The 15,141-nt window shown below is 42.0% G+C and overlaps 1 protein-coding gene across 50 annotated transcripts in view; it reads left to right on the top strand.

Annotated features, from left to right (window-relative positions):
* Positions 1-15,141, top strand: part of CACNA1C (calcium voltage-gated channel subunit alpha1 C) — a 760,002-nt gene that overhangs the window by 602,982 nt on the left and 141,879 nt on the right. For all 50 annotated transcript variants that reach the window (XM_041735639.1, XM_041735630.1, XM_041735636.1 and 47 more), the window contains 2 exons: positions 5,394-5,554; positions 6,466-6,691. In XM_041735639.1, the coding sequence (XP_041591573.1) occupies positions 5,394-5,554; positions 6,466-6,691 (387 nt within the window). The remainder of the gene's footprint in view (positions 1-5,393; positions 5,555-6,465; positions 6,692-15,141) is intronic.

Genomic DNA, 15,141 nt, shown 5'->3' with positions numbered 1-15,141 from the left:
ATTAGCACTTTTTAAATTTTTCTAGTAGTAAGATTAAAAAGTAAAAAAAAATAAACCAACAGGTGAAATTAATCTCAATTTATTTAACCCAATGCATCTAAAAAATGATCACTGCAGTATGTAAATATAAAAATTACTAATGAGATTTTTTTGTACTAAGTCTTTGAAATCCAATGTGTATTTTACACTTACTACATGTCTCAGTTTGGGATTGCCAATTTCAAGTGCTCAAGAGCCACATGTGGCTTATAGCTACTATACCAGACAGTATGGCCCTAAAAGGTCTGAGCAGATAGCAAATGATGGCCCTCTAAGATGCTACATCCCACTGAGGGTGTATGTTTAAAAAATATCAAAGGCTGGCAATGGATTGAAAATTCCATAAAAATTATCAAAGTAGACCTAGAGCTGTTTCTGTCTGCTGCGAAGGTTTCCACTACAGATGCAAGAAGAATGTGTCCTCATACTTTCTGCCTGTCTGTGTCAGGCACGATTGAAAAGCATAGTAGCATAGAGGGAAAATGGAGAGAGAATGTTTGCAACTCATAAATAACCTTATAAGCAGTGAAGAGCCTGTTTTACTCTAGAAAAGATTCTAAAATTTGAGTTAAAAAAATTAAAGTATCTTGATCATTTTCTCAGTTTAACAATGACAAGATAATTTGAGTTTCCAGCCAGCCTATTTTGCAATACTGAATGATACAAAGTCACAGCTTATTTAAAAGAAATTCTAGAAGAGAGACTATAGGGGAAATTCAGCAAATTAATTGACATAATATTAGGGCAGTATTAGGGTATTCTTTTAATAACCCAAGTCTCCACATGGAGGAATCAGTCAAAATAAGGATTTTGCAACACATGGGGCTCACTGTTAGGAATAGGATTTAAAGAGCTAAGAAATAAATGATTTAGAAAGTCTTGTGCAACTTGCAGGGATTAATCAGATAACCTGCTGGAGTTTCCAGATCTTGACTTTACAGAAGTGAACGCCGTAGGGTTCTAAAATTTGGGAGGATTGTCTTGCCCCATCTACAGTGAAATGAGCAGCCAGGACAAGGCATATATCCAAATTTGTCTACTCTCTGATAGTCCATTCTAAGTTACGTATAGTATATAAAAGAGTTTAATCGTTTTTCCATGTTGCTTGTTCTCAGTTAAAGAAGATACAGAAACTTATTCTGGCCACTAGAAAGAGCTGAAAGTGTCCACTATTTTGATGTTGTCTGCTCTTCTAGATGCCTGTACAAAATTATGTGCCCAGCAAACTCTTTTTGGAGTGATGCCCTTTCTTCACCCTCACCTTCATCCCTGGGTCACAAGAGCTCCACAGCTCTCAAGCCTTGTCTTCAGCAAGAAGGCAAGAAAATCTGCATAGAGTTTGTCTCTGCTGTTCTCCCAGCCTGTCAGTCAAATATGCCTACCATGTACGATGGACTGCACTGAGTACTGTGGCTCTATATCAAAGTGCAAGACACAGTCCCTTCCCCTCAAGAGTCTTATGATCTCACTGGAGAGGCAAGAACCAAACAGTAAAACATAGCTGACAATATGGGGAAATGGGAAGCCACTTCCTGTGTGTGACCTTTGTTGGCTTCTCCACCACTGGCTGGGAGGCCTTTTGGTGTGCTCCTATGGCACCTCTGCAAAGACCATCATGGTACTAAGTACACTCTTTGATTGCCCACATGACTGTTACGCAGAAAAAGGCTGTATCTATTGCATTGGCTGACGAATATCTTGTACCTATCCCAGGATAGGTATTTGATAAATATTTCTTTAACGTATGCCTAAAATGAGTAATGCAGAAATTCTGAGAAATGAGAAATGCAGGAATTCTGAGCCTGGAATGACTAGAAAAGTTTACAATGGAGAGGCTGGGACTTGAGCTTAGCCCCTAAGAATGGGCAGGACATAGAAAGGGGAGGTCCTGCAGTTGTGGGGACAGTCCAAGTAGGTAGAAAGGCAAGAGCAGGGTCCATAATTAGGAATTGGTAAGGTGGATCCCAGGGTGAGTTGAGCAGAAATTTCCCATGGGACTGCATCGATATAGAATTTTGAAGAAATAGATTAGGCACATTCATATCCACCCTTCTGTCCTATGTCTACATGTGGGAACTTCTATTTCTAAAGTAAAATGACTTTTCTAGTTAATATGAAGGAAACATGAATAACGAGCAAATTTTTCCTCCCTATTTTATCATTTAATTTCTATATCCTCCATGCATATGTAAACACACAAATAAATTTACACATTCTAATAAATCATTACATTTATTATACCGTAGGAAGAGTTGCCAGGAAACCAGTTGTCAAGCAAAGCTATATTTTGAAGAGTGGGAGGTGTATAATTATCTTTAAATACTTTCTCTGGATAGTAATTACCCCCACCCCCACCCAGCCCAAAAATGTGACTCCCCTGAATGGCTGTGCACAGGAACAGCACATTTGACAGCTACTACCCTGTCTCTGACAGCCACTCCTTCAGGGAGTCAGGCAGTTCCAGACCCATCGGACAGGCCTGGCCACGTGACACCCCAGGTCCCAAATTTGAGAAAAGAGTAGCTTAATCAAGTTCACAGTACTAACCTGACTCCAAGTCCATTTCTACTTATTGTAAAAGAATGCACACTTGATTCCTTTGGACTCCAAATAACAATTATCTGTGATTCCTCTCACATAAGATTATATCTATTTAAAACACCCTTTGAAACTACAATGTAAGCTATTTAAAGTCAGATAGAGTTTGTCCTGAAATTTCATTTTTCAGGGAGAAAACAGTCATACAAAATTTCTCTATAGTATTAATAACCACAATGACAGGAAAGAAGCAGTGTCCTGCCCTGGCAAGATAGGACTCCTCACTACCAAGACCTGGCAAATTCCAGGGGAGGCTGAGGACTGCCTAGGACCCCTTGTCCCATCCTTTGCCCCTCTCTTCACCTTCCCCCATCCTCACTCTTACCCATGGTGGTATGTCTGGTGGAGGAAAACCTCCTATGCATTTGGAAACCTTAATTTTCTGACCCTGATACATTTCTTCTCTATGTAGTGAATTAACCCCACATAGCAGGTAAGTGTCCCTGTCCCTGATAAGTTCCAGCTTCTCCATAGCATAGCACTCACTGGAGATGGCATTCGAGCACTTCAGTGAGTTAGGGTCAGATCAGAATATTATTTGATTAATTCTTTTTTCCGTCCCTGTTCTGCAAGCCAAAAGCTAAGTTCTCCCTGCTGTTCCAAGGAAACTGTTTTCTTCTTAGATGTACTGCTCACGTTTCTAATCTCATAATAGATGTTAACAAAGATTTGGTAACAGGATTTTCCACAGATAGTAGGTAGAAAATATAGATAAAGTCAAGTGATCTGGAAAGACAATTCTGGGGGTGAGTGGGGTCTGCATTTCTGGAAACCTAAAATAGACCTGAATATAGATACTCGTGGACTGTTGCTCTGAGAAGCTGCTTTGTTCCTCCCCCTGCCTTCTTTATTACCCAAACAGGGGCTCTGCCTTCCAACTGCCTGCTGGGTCTCTTTACATACATGACCACAGGCCTACTTCCTGAGCTGAGTGCCCCTCCTTTCTCCTCATAGCAACCTCCCTGCCCAGAGCACTGCTTCTCCTTGTCTGTACCTAAATTGGTTAGAGGAGCTCTTCCAAATTGCCTCAGCTAGAAATTTTAGCTGTCCCTTCCGTACCTTTCTCTCTTACCCTCTACATCCAGTCAAGCTCAAAGTCCTATTGATTCTGCCTCCAAAATGACACTGCCGACTCAGTGTCCTCTTTTCCATTAATAAGACTACTGCTGGGATCCCTGGGTGGCGCAGCGGTTTGGCGCCTGCCTTTGGCCCAGGGCGCGATCCTGGAGACCCGGAATTGAGTCCCACATCGGGCTCCCGGTGCATGGAGCCTGCTTCTCCCTCTGCCTGTGTCTCTGCCTCTCTCTCTCTATGTGTGTGTGTGACTATCATAAATAAATAAATAATTTTAAAAAAATAAGGCTACTGCTTCATCATCTCCAGTTCAGATGGCCGAAAGAGCATTTCTCATACTTCCCCTGATCTAGACATTGTTTTGTTGGTTGCTTGGCTTTCTAAAATCAAATCCCATCAGTCTCTTTTTGGAAATCCTCAGCTTGGCCTCTGTGGTCTCCCTCCCAAGCACCTCTCCAGCATTCCCTTCTTTCTCTCCTTTATTGCTACTGTCAGTATTAAATGTTTGGTCAATGGAATTACCAAACATAGATATGTAGTTTTTACTGTATCTAAATAGGATGAAATTAGGGACAAGCTATAAACTCTTCCATCATAGAATCTTAAAATGTGAGTGACTCCTTGGGATCATCTAGCTTAATGGTTCTCAACCATAGTTACAGATTAGAACCACCTGGGGAGCTTTAAAAACTACCCAGCTTCCAGAGAATCAGATTTAGTTGGTTTGGAGTTGGAGCCTAGGTACTGGTGAGGGCTTATGGGTTTTTTTAAGCTTCCCCCCAGTAATTTTATGTACAGCCAGTTTTGAGAATCACTGACATAAATCCCTAACCAAGAGACCAAAGCAATATTATATGGACCATGGCCAAGCTTCCAAGGGGCCGTGTGCTGCATGAACTTATATATAGAGATGTGTGTATGTGTGGGTATGCTCATTTTTTCTGAACAAAGGAAGTAACCATTCATGAGATTCTCAAAATGTTCTATAATGCCATAAAAGCAAAGAACCTCTGATCCAGATTTACCCATTATACTTTATAGATAGATAGCATCTGGGCAAGAGACTGGACTGGGGGGAGAAAACCAAGTTTGGCTCTGCCACTGTGTGGTAACAATCAAGTTACTCAACCTCTGTGGTCCTTAGTTTTCTCATCCTCAAAATCAGGGTAACATCTGCTTTTCAGGGTTATTTAAAGAATTAAAGAGAAGACATGAGAAATGTCTAGTACAATAACAAGCATGGATGAGGTTTCATTAATGGTATACATTAGTAGTCCTACTACTACCATCACTACAAATAATGCTCTTTATTTGTACAATACAATTTTGAATAATGTCATTATTATAAAATAAAAATACACATTAATACCAGATGCATTTATATGGTATTTTATCAATCCCCACACAACCCTGTGAGCTTGGCCCTATTCCTATTTTATAAATGGAAGAACCAAAGCTTAGAAGGGTCGGGACCACACACCCCCAAAACCACATAAGTAAGCAGAGCCCAGTTAACCTGACAGGAAGCTTATCTCCTCGCTACCAGATTGCACCGCTCTGCTGAGGCCAGGTCCATTAAGGGGAGAAAGGAAACCATGATGGTGCCTTTCAGATTGGAAAAACACTGAATTTCACAGCCACCTCTGCCTCCTTCTTTCCTTCTCTCCTTGCTCCTTTTCCAGCCGCTACTGGCGCCGGTGGAATCGGTTCTGCAGAAGAAAGTGTCGTGCTGCAGTCAAGTCTAATGTCTTCTACTGGCTTGTGATCTTCCTGGTGTTTCTCAACACACTCACCATCGCCTCAGAACACTACAATCAGCCCCACTGGCTCACAGAGGTCCAAGGTGAGAGGCTATCCCTGGCACTATCCTGCTTTACTCTTGCTAACTCAGCCCTGAATCCTAGGGAGGAAATAGTGACAGGCACAAAGTTGATGGGAACACCGCCAGTGGCTGTGACTCTTTGCAGGCACCATGCTGGGGACACGAAGGGCCTGACAGCTTGCCAGCCCCATAAAATGCACAACTTCATTGTAAACCGATGTGGCTCATCTGGCTGGACCCACACAGTCTGCCTTTCCCAACAGTCACTGCCTGTCCCAACATTCACTGCTGGTGACAAGGACACATGCTGCCTCTCATTTGGCCATCTCGAGCCCTTGGCTGCCAACTTCCCAGATTGGATTTTCAGTACTTCAGGCCTTACTATATAGCCTTCAGGTAGGCCTGCCAGAACACGTGTGGATGAGGTGAGCAAAAAGCCAGGAAAGAGGACTGTCATGGCTTGAGCATGAGGAGCTGTTCTCGATGGGCAGTTAATACCCACCACCCTCCCCTGGACCCCTAGCCAGTGCCTCAGCTCCACTCCCAGGGAGTCAAGCAGATCCCGGTGCTGGTGGGCCTCCCAGTGTAGAGGGTGAACTACTAAGGGCCTGGCTCCCCCTTTTGGCTGATTGATTTGGGCAGATTACTCACCTCTCAGAACCTCACTCCTCATCTCTGAAAAAGTGGCTGGGAAGAATAAAGATCAGCACACAAACCCTTGATGCGTAGTAGATCAGGTTTACTGTGATTATAACTAGATACCCCTTTCCTGTCAGTTTGACCCCAATTGTTCTGTTCTGGCAACAACACAGGGGAGAGGTGTCCTGGCTGGAAAGGGAGATGGTGATAATTACTGTTTCCTTTCTCCTCCTCTGTGCCTCCCTCCTCTCACTCCCATGTTGGGATCCTGCCCCCTTGCCTGAACCCACCAGACACGGCCAACAAGGCACTACTGGCCCTTTTTACGGCAGAGATGCTGCTGAAGATGTATAGCCTGGGCCTGCAGGCCTACTTTGTGTCCCTCTTCAACCGCTTCGACTGCTTCATCGTGTGTGGGGGCATCCTGGAGACCATCCTGGTGGAGACCAAGATCATGTCTCCCTTGGGCATCTCTGTGCTGAGATGTGTCCGGCTCCTACGGATATTTAAAATCACAAGGTATTTGGTTTTCATGTCCCTTGGGACCTGGGACTCGGGGAGAAGTTCTTCCAGAAGGCAAGAAAGGCAGAAAGGCCTGGGTGGGAGAGTAGCTGTTATTTCTTGAAAGGTCTGTTCTTGCCTCATATATGATGGAGGGGAATTTTTCTTCATTTAGATGGCATATCATTTAGAAATTCCTTTGGCTGCTAATACCAGAGGAAACTCAGTGGCATAAGCAAACTCGGGATTTGTTATATAAACGAAGTGCAGAGGTGGGAAACCCAGGTAGCTTCAAGAAGTCATCAGGGACCCAGTCCCCTTCTGTCCTTTGCTTTGACAGCCTTAGGGCTGCCCTCCACTTCCAGGGTTATTAGGTGGCTTCCAGAGATTGAGCCATCATGTTTGAAAGCAGGGAGAAGGCAGGGAGAAAAGAAAGGGTGAGGGACCCAAAGGGGCATCCACCCTGGCTAGTCAGCCCCTTTCAGAGCTCTTGCAGAGATTTCTCCAAAGGTTCTGTTCTTGTGGCCATCCCAGCTATTAGAGAGAATGAACAATGTGGTCCTTTTGCTGTACATGTGCTGCCGAAAATGCAGTCAGGGTTCCTTAACTGGAGAAAGATGATGGCTATTGTGCCACAGATGGCTCTCACCCCTCCTTCTACACGTTCACCCCCTCTCCATCTGCCTGTACATCCCCCCACCCAAAGACTGTAGCCTCCCCAACTCTCCAGGTCAAGCCATGATTCTCATGAAGAGGACAGGCACAGGCGGGGGTATGGGGGTGGGCAGCATGCTCCAGGACAGTAATTTTCAACTATGTTGAGACCCATTTGGGGTGGTGAAATCAATTGATTGGATCACAACCATCATTTTTCATCAGCTTTATTAAGATTACTATGTAATCCACCCCTTTAAAGTGTACAGTTCAGTTTTTTTCTATATGTTCAGAGTTTTGCAACCATTACCACAATTTAGTTTTAGAACATTTTCATCACCCCAAAAGAAACCCATACCCACTCATCAATTACCCCACCTTCCTTCCAAGTGGCAACTACTAATTTATTTTCTATCTCTATAGATTTGCTTATTCTTGGCAATTCCTATCAATGAAATCATGCAGTATGTGATGTTTTATGACTGGGCTTCTTTCACTTAGTATATTGATTTCATGATTCATCCATGTTATGGCATGTGTCAGTACTTTATTCCTGTTTATGGCTTAATAATATTCCATTGTGTGGATATACATTGAATTTGTTTATTCATTCATCAGTTGATGGACATCTGGTTTATCCTACCTTTTGGCTACTATGAATAATGCTGCTATGAACATCCATATTCAAGTTTTTGTACTGTTGTACATTTTCATTTCTCTTGGATATATACCTAAGAATGGAATTCCTAAATCATTTGATAACTCTACATTTAAGATTTTGAGGAATTGTTTTCCAAATTGTTTTTTGAAGAGACTATACCATTTTGCATTCTCACTAGTAATGTATACAGGCTCCAATTTCTTCACATTCTCATTTTGCATGAAAGAATTAAATAGAATAGGAAAATATCAGAAGGCCTCACATGGTCATAAGCAGTGTTTCAGAAAAATCTTTGGGACATATGTCTCAGTTGCAGCGTAATAGGTATTTCTCACTATGGGTTGTGGTCAACCTTGAAGGGACATGTTAGAAACATGTTGTAGAGAGGGGGCTCAAACTCTGCTCCCCAGAGGTACAAGCTTCCTCTATAAGAGTCTCTGCTTTGGGAGCCCAGCTGGTAATAGGGACACTGAAACCATCAATTGGATTGTGTTGGGGATAAAAGAGGATGGGGTTGGTACCTTTCATTCAAAGACCCAGAAGTAACCACACCCTGCTCAGTGTGTTCTGAATTCAGCTGCGTGAGTGTCAGGGCTTGCAAAGCCACCCTTGGTTTGCTGTTCTGTTCTTGGCTCTCTCAGTGATGCATATACTCAGTGATGCATATACTCATTCCTGTGGTGTTGTCGAGGGTCAGGGGTCAGTGCCAGGCCCAGGGACACTGAACAGCCAGAGGGTTTATTATTAATCTAATTATTATCATTGTTGTTATTTGGAGGAAGGAGAGTAGAAGCTCTGAGAGCCGCTGAAAGAAAATCTAAGACAGAATAAAATGAGCTGGCAAATGTTGGGATGGGAAGAATACGTGCTATGGCAAGTCAGGAACAGGAGAGAGTCCCCGGGGAAGAAGGTTTAATGTTACAGGATGGATTCCAAGAACATGCAGAATTTAACCCCATGTGTTTAACACTTCTCACCCTAGAAAAAGCTCTTTCTGAATGCCCTGAATATCGTGACATTACAGAAAACCCTTAGTTTGTAGTAAAAGTAGTAGAAATATAATAACAATTATTATTAACATGCATCAGGACTTTATCATCTGTAAGACAGGGTCAGAGCAGGGCACTATTATCATTATTCCTATTTTACAGATGAGGAAAGTGTGATTTAGAGACTTAAGTCACTTTCCCAGGCCACAGAAACTGCTCAGGGGTGAAGCTGGGATTAAATAGCAGATCTGTCTGACATCAGGTTCTGTGCTCCTAACCATGACCGTGAACTGTGGAGTTGACTGCTAAACTGTCTTGCCATCTTCGTCTCAGAGACGCGACTTAAAGAATTTTTGCAAGTTGGTTCTTGATGTTAGGTCTTCTCTGATTCTGCTTGCTCCTTCTTGGGTCTCGTGAAAGCTATTCTTCACTTGCAGTTTTCAGTGCCCCCTAAATAATTCTCAAAAGTCTGTGTGTTTGGAAATTTGTTTTTGCTTTTGTTTTTTAGATTCCTATAGAAAAGAATTCTTGTTCCTAGATATTGTCATAGCATCTTGAAGAGATTTGACAGTCATTCTACTTCCAATCAATAATTTATCTATATCTAAGCTGAAACTATTGCCAAGAAGTCATTTTTTAAAATCTGTCTTGGCAGAGAGTGTCCTGTAGTTCCTTCACAAGAAAGATTGGTGGTATTTTCAGGTCTCTATAAAGTCTATAAACAGAACAATTTAATTATCTAATTGGAAGTTCCTTTGGCAAAGGCCATCATATTCCTGTTTGAAAGCCTTTGACCCCTCTGGGGGCTTTTGGAAAACAACATAGAGTCTATAACTATGTGGGGAATCCCATGCCCCTCTGAACCTTGTCTCAAATATACTCTGGTAACCAAGAAAATACCTAAGATATGGGCTGGGAGTAGACATCATGGTCCCTCAAGATGGGTCATCTGTGCATGGTCCTGCCATCAAGAAAGCATATTTCTCTCTCTTCTTTTTAAACCTTTTGGAGAATATTTTATGATATCTCAATATTTGTATATTAATAAGCATTTTTACAATGCATTCTGAACCAGTGATTTTGATTCTCAAACTTAGTTGGACTCATTAAGAGAACTCATGAAGGACCCACACTACTAGAGATTTTGACCAGCAACTTCCAGACAGTTCCATGCTAGTAGTTCAATCACTTCACCTTGAGAACCCTTGCCTAATTTCCTGCTGCTGCCCTTTGTCCTCTTCCCTGCCTTAAAATATGGACTTTCATATATCATTGGAAATCTCGATTCTTTCATCTACACTCTACATTGTAGCCCCTTACCATGTTAAGATTGTACTTTTTGAGAATTCTTGACTGGAGAAACGTATAATGATAAAGAGCTACTAGGAATTCAGCAAAGTTTTTAAATTAATTTTATTAATTCCTATACACCTGTGCACATTTGAAAAGTAGTAATTTATACACAAGACAGGCTATTTATTTAGAATGCTGTAATGCTTGGTGTATATATGGATTCATGAATCCCTTCCTATAATTCCAAGTTTCCTTTCCTCACCTCACCATAGGTCCTGACCTGTGGTCTGAGTTTAGAATACTAACCTAGACCTAGAGTCTTCCACCATGATGTCAAAACACAATAGTATGTCCAGAGCAGTTGAACAGTGTGTAGCAAGTATTTTGTTATTATAGGAGCTGCAATACCAAAGTTTTTGAGCAGTTTCTTTTCCAAAAAAAAATAAATAAATACAAGTAAATTCAATATTGTTCCTGTGACACCCTCACCTTTGGCCATTTGCATTCCCAAATGCTTTTATGAACGAGCAAGAATGGTCTGGACTTCCCACTCTTTATGCTCCCTGAAGTCTTCAGTATATTACAAATATGAATATGATATGTGATGAAAGTGAATAATTAACATGCTTATTTTTTTGAGTGTTTTGTCAAAATCTGAGAATGCTTTCAAGAGTATACTATGTGAAATTTTGGAATAAGTGTGCTTAGCAACAGCCATCTTCCTGTTTATGTTTTTGCCTTAGTTGCTGATAGAGGTCTCCGTGTCAACGAGGTATTAGATTTCTATTCATTAAATAACATGTATCAAATGTGTATGTATTATGATTCAGAGGAGATATAGGACATTTTAATTTTTAATTCTTATCACCTAGAAACTCAGAATCTAACCATGACAATAAAGTGTATACATTCATCTATTTAAAAAAAAAAAAGAGTATACTATGTGTATGAATGCCACCCATCCTATGTCTCATTAAAAAAAAAAAAAAAAAGGAAGACTGGGAACCTTGTACTCTACTGTAAATCAGTTAATTCCTAAGTGTTGATAATATTAGGAGTGATAAATTATGGAATAGAGAAGGCATGATTCCTGCCTCAGTGAGAACAGAGAGGCATCCACATTGCCAAAATCTTTGTCATCTTTGGGTACGTTACCCATGACAGTGGGCCTTCCAGCCACATGGTAGATTGAGTTCTTTCTCCTGATTTGAGGTTTGGGAGCTCTTGAATGTTACCAGTTTTTAATATCAAGTATGTGTACATTCTGTGGGGAGGAAGAAAGACCTCAGACTAAATTTGGATGTGATTCCAATCTACTAATCACATCTCATTTTTTATACAGTTGGTTTTTAAATGCACTAAAATCCCTCCAGCCCTTGCTTTTTCTCTCTTAAACCTTAAATCCCTTTCTTTCTCCTACTGCTCCTCCCCTGTGGCTCTCTTCCCAGGCCCTGAAATGTGAGTTTGGGCTGACTCAGCACAGACAGATTTACTGGTGAATCACGATCACATATGGGCTCCATAGAGCCCCAAGGTGAGAGCCTTTTACAAATTCCCCAGGCTCTAAATGTCTCCATTTCAATTGCCAGTCTGGCCATGAGCATCTGATCCAATCCTACACCACCCCCATCCTCCCCACTCTAGCCCTCTAAGGGCACCATGAAGGTTCTGAGCTCCTTAAAGACCATTATTAAAGAGATATGTTTAGCATCTGCCCAGTTTCCAGGCCAGGGTCTATGGAGAAGGCAGCTCAGACTCAAGAGCCTGCTCACTGACGTTAGCATGAAGGGTGGTTATTCTCTGGGATGGTGACTAGCTCGTATCATCTACTGGGGATTAAGAAGACACAGGTGAGGATGACTTGAATGTGCTCCTTCCTTAACCCTGACACATTTGATACAGGGGCTCACTAGCAGAACTGAGTAGCTCTGCGGTCCAGGAGCTCACAGGAGGTCAAGACCAGACAGCCTTGCCAGCATGACCAGGTTACATTACCCCAGGAGGTTCCTTTCTCAATGTGGCCAAGACCTCTGATACAAACAGAGAAGACAAGACCTTTGAACTTGTTATCCAAGGCAGGCTTTGACTCTAAAGTAAAACACATAAAATGTGCATTCTCTTAGGATGGAAAGAGCAGAGGTAGGTATCAGCAGGAAGTAAATTGATAGATTTGGCCTTGTGCCCCTGGCTATTCCAGACCCTATTATAAAATTCTGTTTGGCTCTTCCTGGATGAGCATATGCCTAATTCAGCCTCCCATCACACTAATTCCTCCAGGATCTATTGTGCCTTACAGAAACAGGGGCCAACTTTACTGAAGGACTAGTCCTTGTACACCAACCTCATATGTCTCTGAGGCTGGCACAGGGAGAGGTGAGGGCAAGGCTGAGCTTCCTCCCTGAATGAGCCTACTGTGCTTCCCCCAAGTATCTCATATGACCTGCATTCTTCCACCCTCCCTCAGGAATGATGTGCAGAAGCCTCATATCACATAGATTCACCACATGAAATTTGCTTTATAAATACTCTACCAACAATAGATCACTGCCACCAACACTGAAAGGAATTTTGTTGGGGTAGGGGGTGGTTTATTCCTCAGGACGAGAAGAGTTGGGACAGGTATAAATTTAGTTATGAACCTCTTTAGAACAGAAAGGAAGTAGGCTGAAGCATTTACAAAGCACCCTAAAGCTATTGGTACTGTTATTTTGAAGATCTTTTATTTATAGCAGGCTCAATGATCTGCTCCATACCTAGACTGTAAAGGACCCAGCCCTGAGCTATTTGAAGCAAAGATTCACAGGATGAAAATTCCAGTTCAAGCAAGGCTTAGGTCACTTTCTGTCATTGAGGATGAGGGAGAAAGAAGTCCATAGGACCCAAACAGACTTAGAGCAGAAAGAATGATAGAGATACAGGATGCCTGAGCAGGCGATGGTCACTTAAGCCAAGAGAGCAGAGGGAAAAGGTAACCAAAGTGAAGCCATAGCCAACAAGTGAGGGATTTTAGGTAACAAAGAAATAGCTTGGGTAAGAAACCCCTCACATGCTCTCTACTTTTTAGAGGGAACAGTGGGCCGAGTTGGATAGGGGATGGGGAGAGCAAAGACCTCTTTGGAGAGAATGATTCAGAGCCACAGGAGAATTGAAAAGTTGATCTCAAGGATGACCATGGCCAGTGAAGTGTCAGAGAGTGGTGGGATAGGGGGAGGGGAGTCTCAAAAGCTGGGTATATACATATAGGGGTGCGAATCCCCAAATATAGAATGGAGACTTCTGTAGATGTGGATGCATGTGTGCACTGAAGACAATATATTTCGTTTTCCTGTTTCTCTATGAGGCCCAAGACATTACTGTTCTGCTGCTGCTCACTTTTCTCCAAAGCTTTTCTTTTTTTTTTTTTTTTTTTTTTGTGAGTGTGCTTCATGGTTTTAATTGATTAGGATAAAAGCCTCGGTTGATTGCTAATATGTGGTTAACCCTTTTAGTTTTTATGTCTAGAAGCTAATATATCTAAAAAGGAGAGTGATTCTGGGACCTGAGGCATCATCTGATCTTCACGCCATAACAGTAACAGCCACCAACAATCAGATTGACGTTATGGAGGAGAGTGCTTCAGGACCTGCAGGGCTGCCAACATTTCATTTAAATGCTATTTCATGTCACCCTGTTCAGAGGCTGCCACCTGTCACCTACAAATTTCATCGATATCAGTGGTAATGAGGCCCCTAACTCTATCTCCTGCTATCAGCCAAGGCATGTCAGGCTCCAAATTCCAGCTCTTCTCTGAACCCTAATAATGCTCTTTGCCACAACATCAATACAACAATCCCTTTGTCTCAGTCCTTTAGAGAGCACATAAAACATCTCCAAGCATGTGCACATTAGGGATGGATACCGTCTGTTCAACAAGCTGTATACCTCTTATGATGCTAGGCCACTGGCACCAGCTTTCCTACCTTAATTCTGCTTCAAAGGAACAAAAAGTACAGGTGTCAAGCCAGCCACAGAGCAACATCCACCTTGCCCCATTTAACATGAGAAGTTGAAGGAAACAGAGTAAACAGCCATTTGTTTGTCTTCCCTGTGTCTTAACTGTGTGACTGGTCTCAATGCAGTATCTTTTCTGCCTGGGTGTTTTTCACCCAGGGAGGAGGAGGGCTGATGTCTGTGTACCTGGGTGCAGTTTGTCTCTTCAAGACTAGTTTAAGCCCTCAAACCCACAGGCATTGGTTTTGAGCCACCAGGATGGGAGTTCTTCCACAAGGGAAACACATGTTCACAGAGCTCTTGGGGAAATCCTAGTGCAAGGGTCTCAAAGCCAGAACAACCATGTTTTCTGTAGGGTAACTGATACATAATCACTTTTTTTGTTGTGAAAGATTAATTGACATATAACATATTAGTTTCAGGTGTTCATAATGATTCCATATTTGTGTACATTACACAATGGTCACCACAAAAAAATCTCGTTAACATCTGTCACCATATATAATTCCAAATTTGTGTGTGTGTGTGTGTGTGAGATGAGTACTTTTAAAATTTACTCTTGGCAGCTTTCAAATATGCAATACAGTATTATTAACTATAGTCATCATGCTGTACATGACATCCCAGGACTTATTTGTAACTGCATGTTTGTACCTTTTGACCCCCTTCACCCATTTTGTACACATCCCCAACCCCCCCATCTCTGGCAACCATCTATCTATTCCCTTGATACATAATAGTTTGACTTAGGCAGTGTTACAGTCAGGAACCTCAAAAACTCTGCCTGTGAATTTAAAGAAGCTATAGGAAAAGAAATGGTATGGAAGAGGTGCAAATAGCCTCTCCTTGCTTTCAGGCAAAGTATGTTTGACTTAAGTATG

Source organism: Vulpes lagopus, chromosome 21 (genome assembly GCF_018345385.1).
Source record: "Vulpes lagopus strain Blue_001 chromosome 21, ASM1834538v1, whole genome shotgun sequence".
Classification (NCBI taxonomy): domain Eukaryota; kingdom Metazoa; phylum Chordata; class Mammalia; order Carnivora; family Canidae; genus Vulpes; species Vulpes lagopus.
Note: the sequence above shows the minus strand (reverse complement) of the source record. Positions and strands in the feature narration are given on the sequence as shown.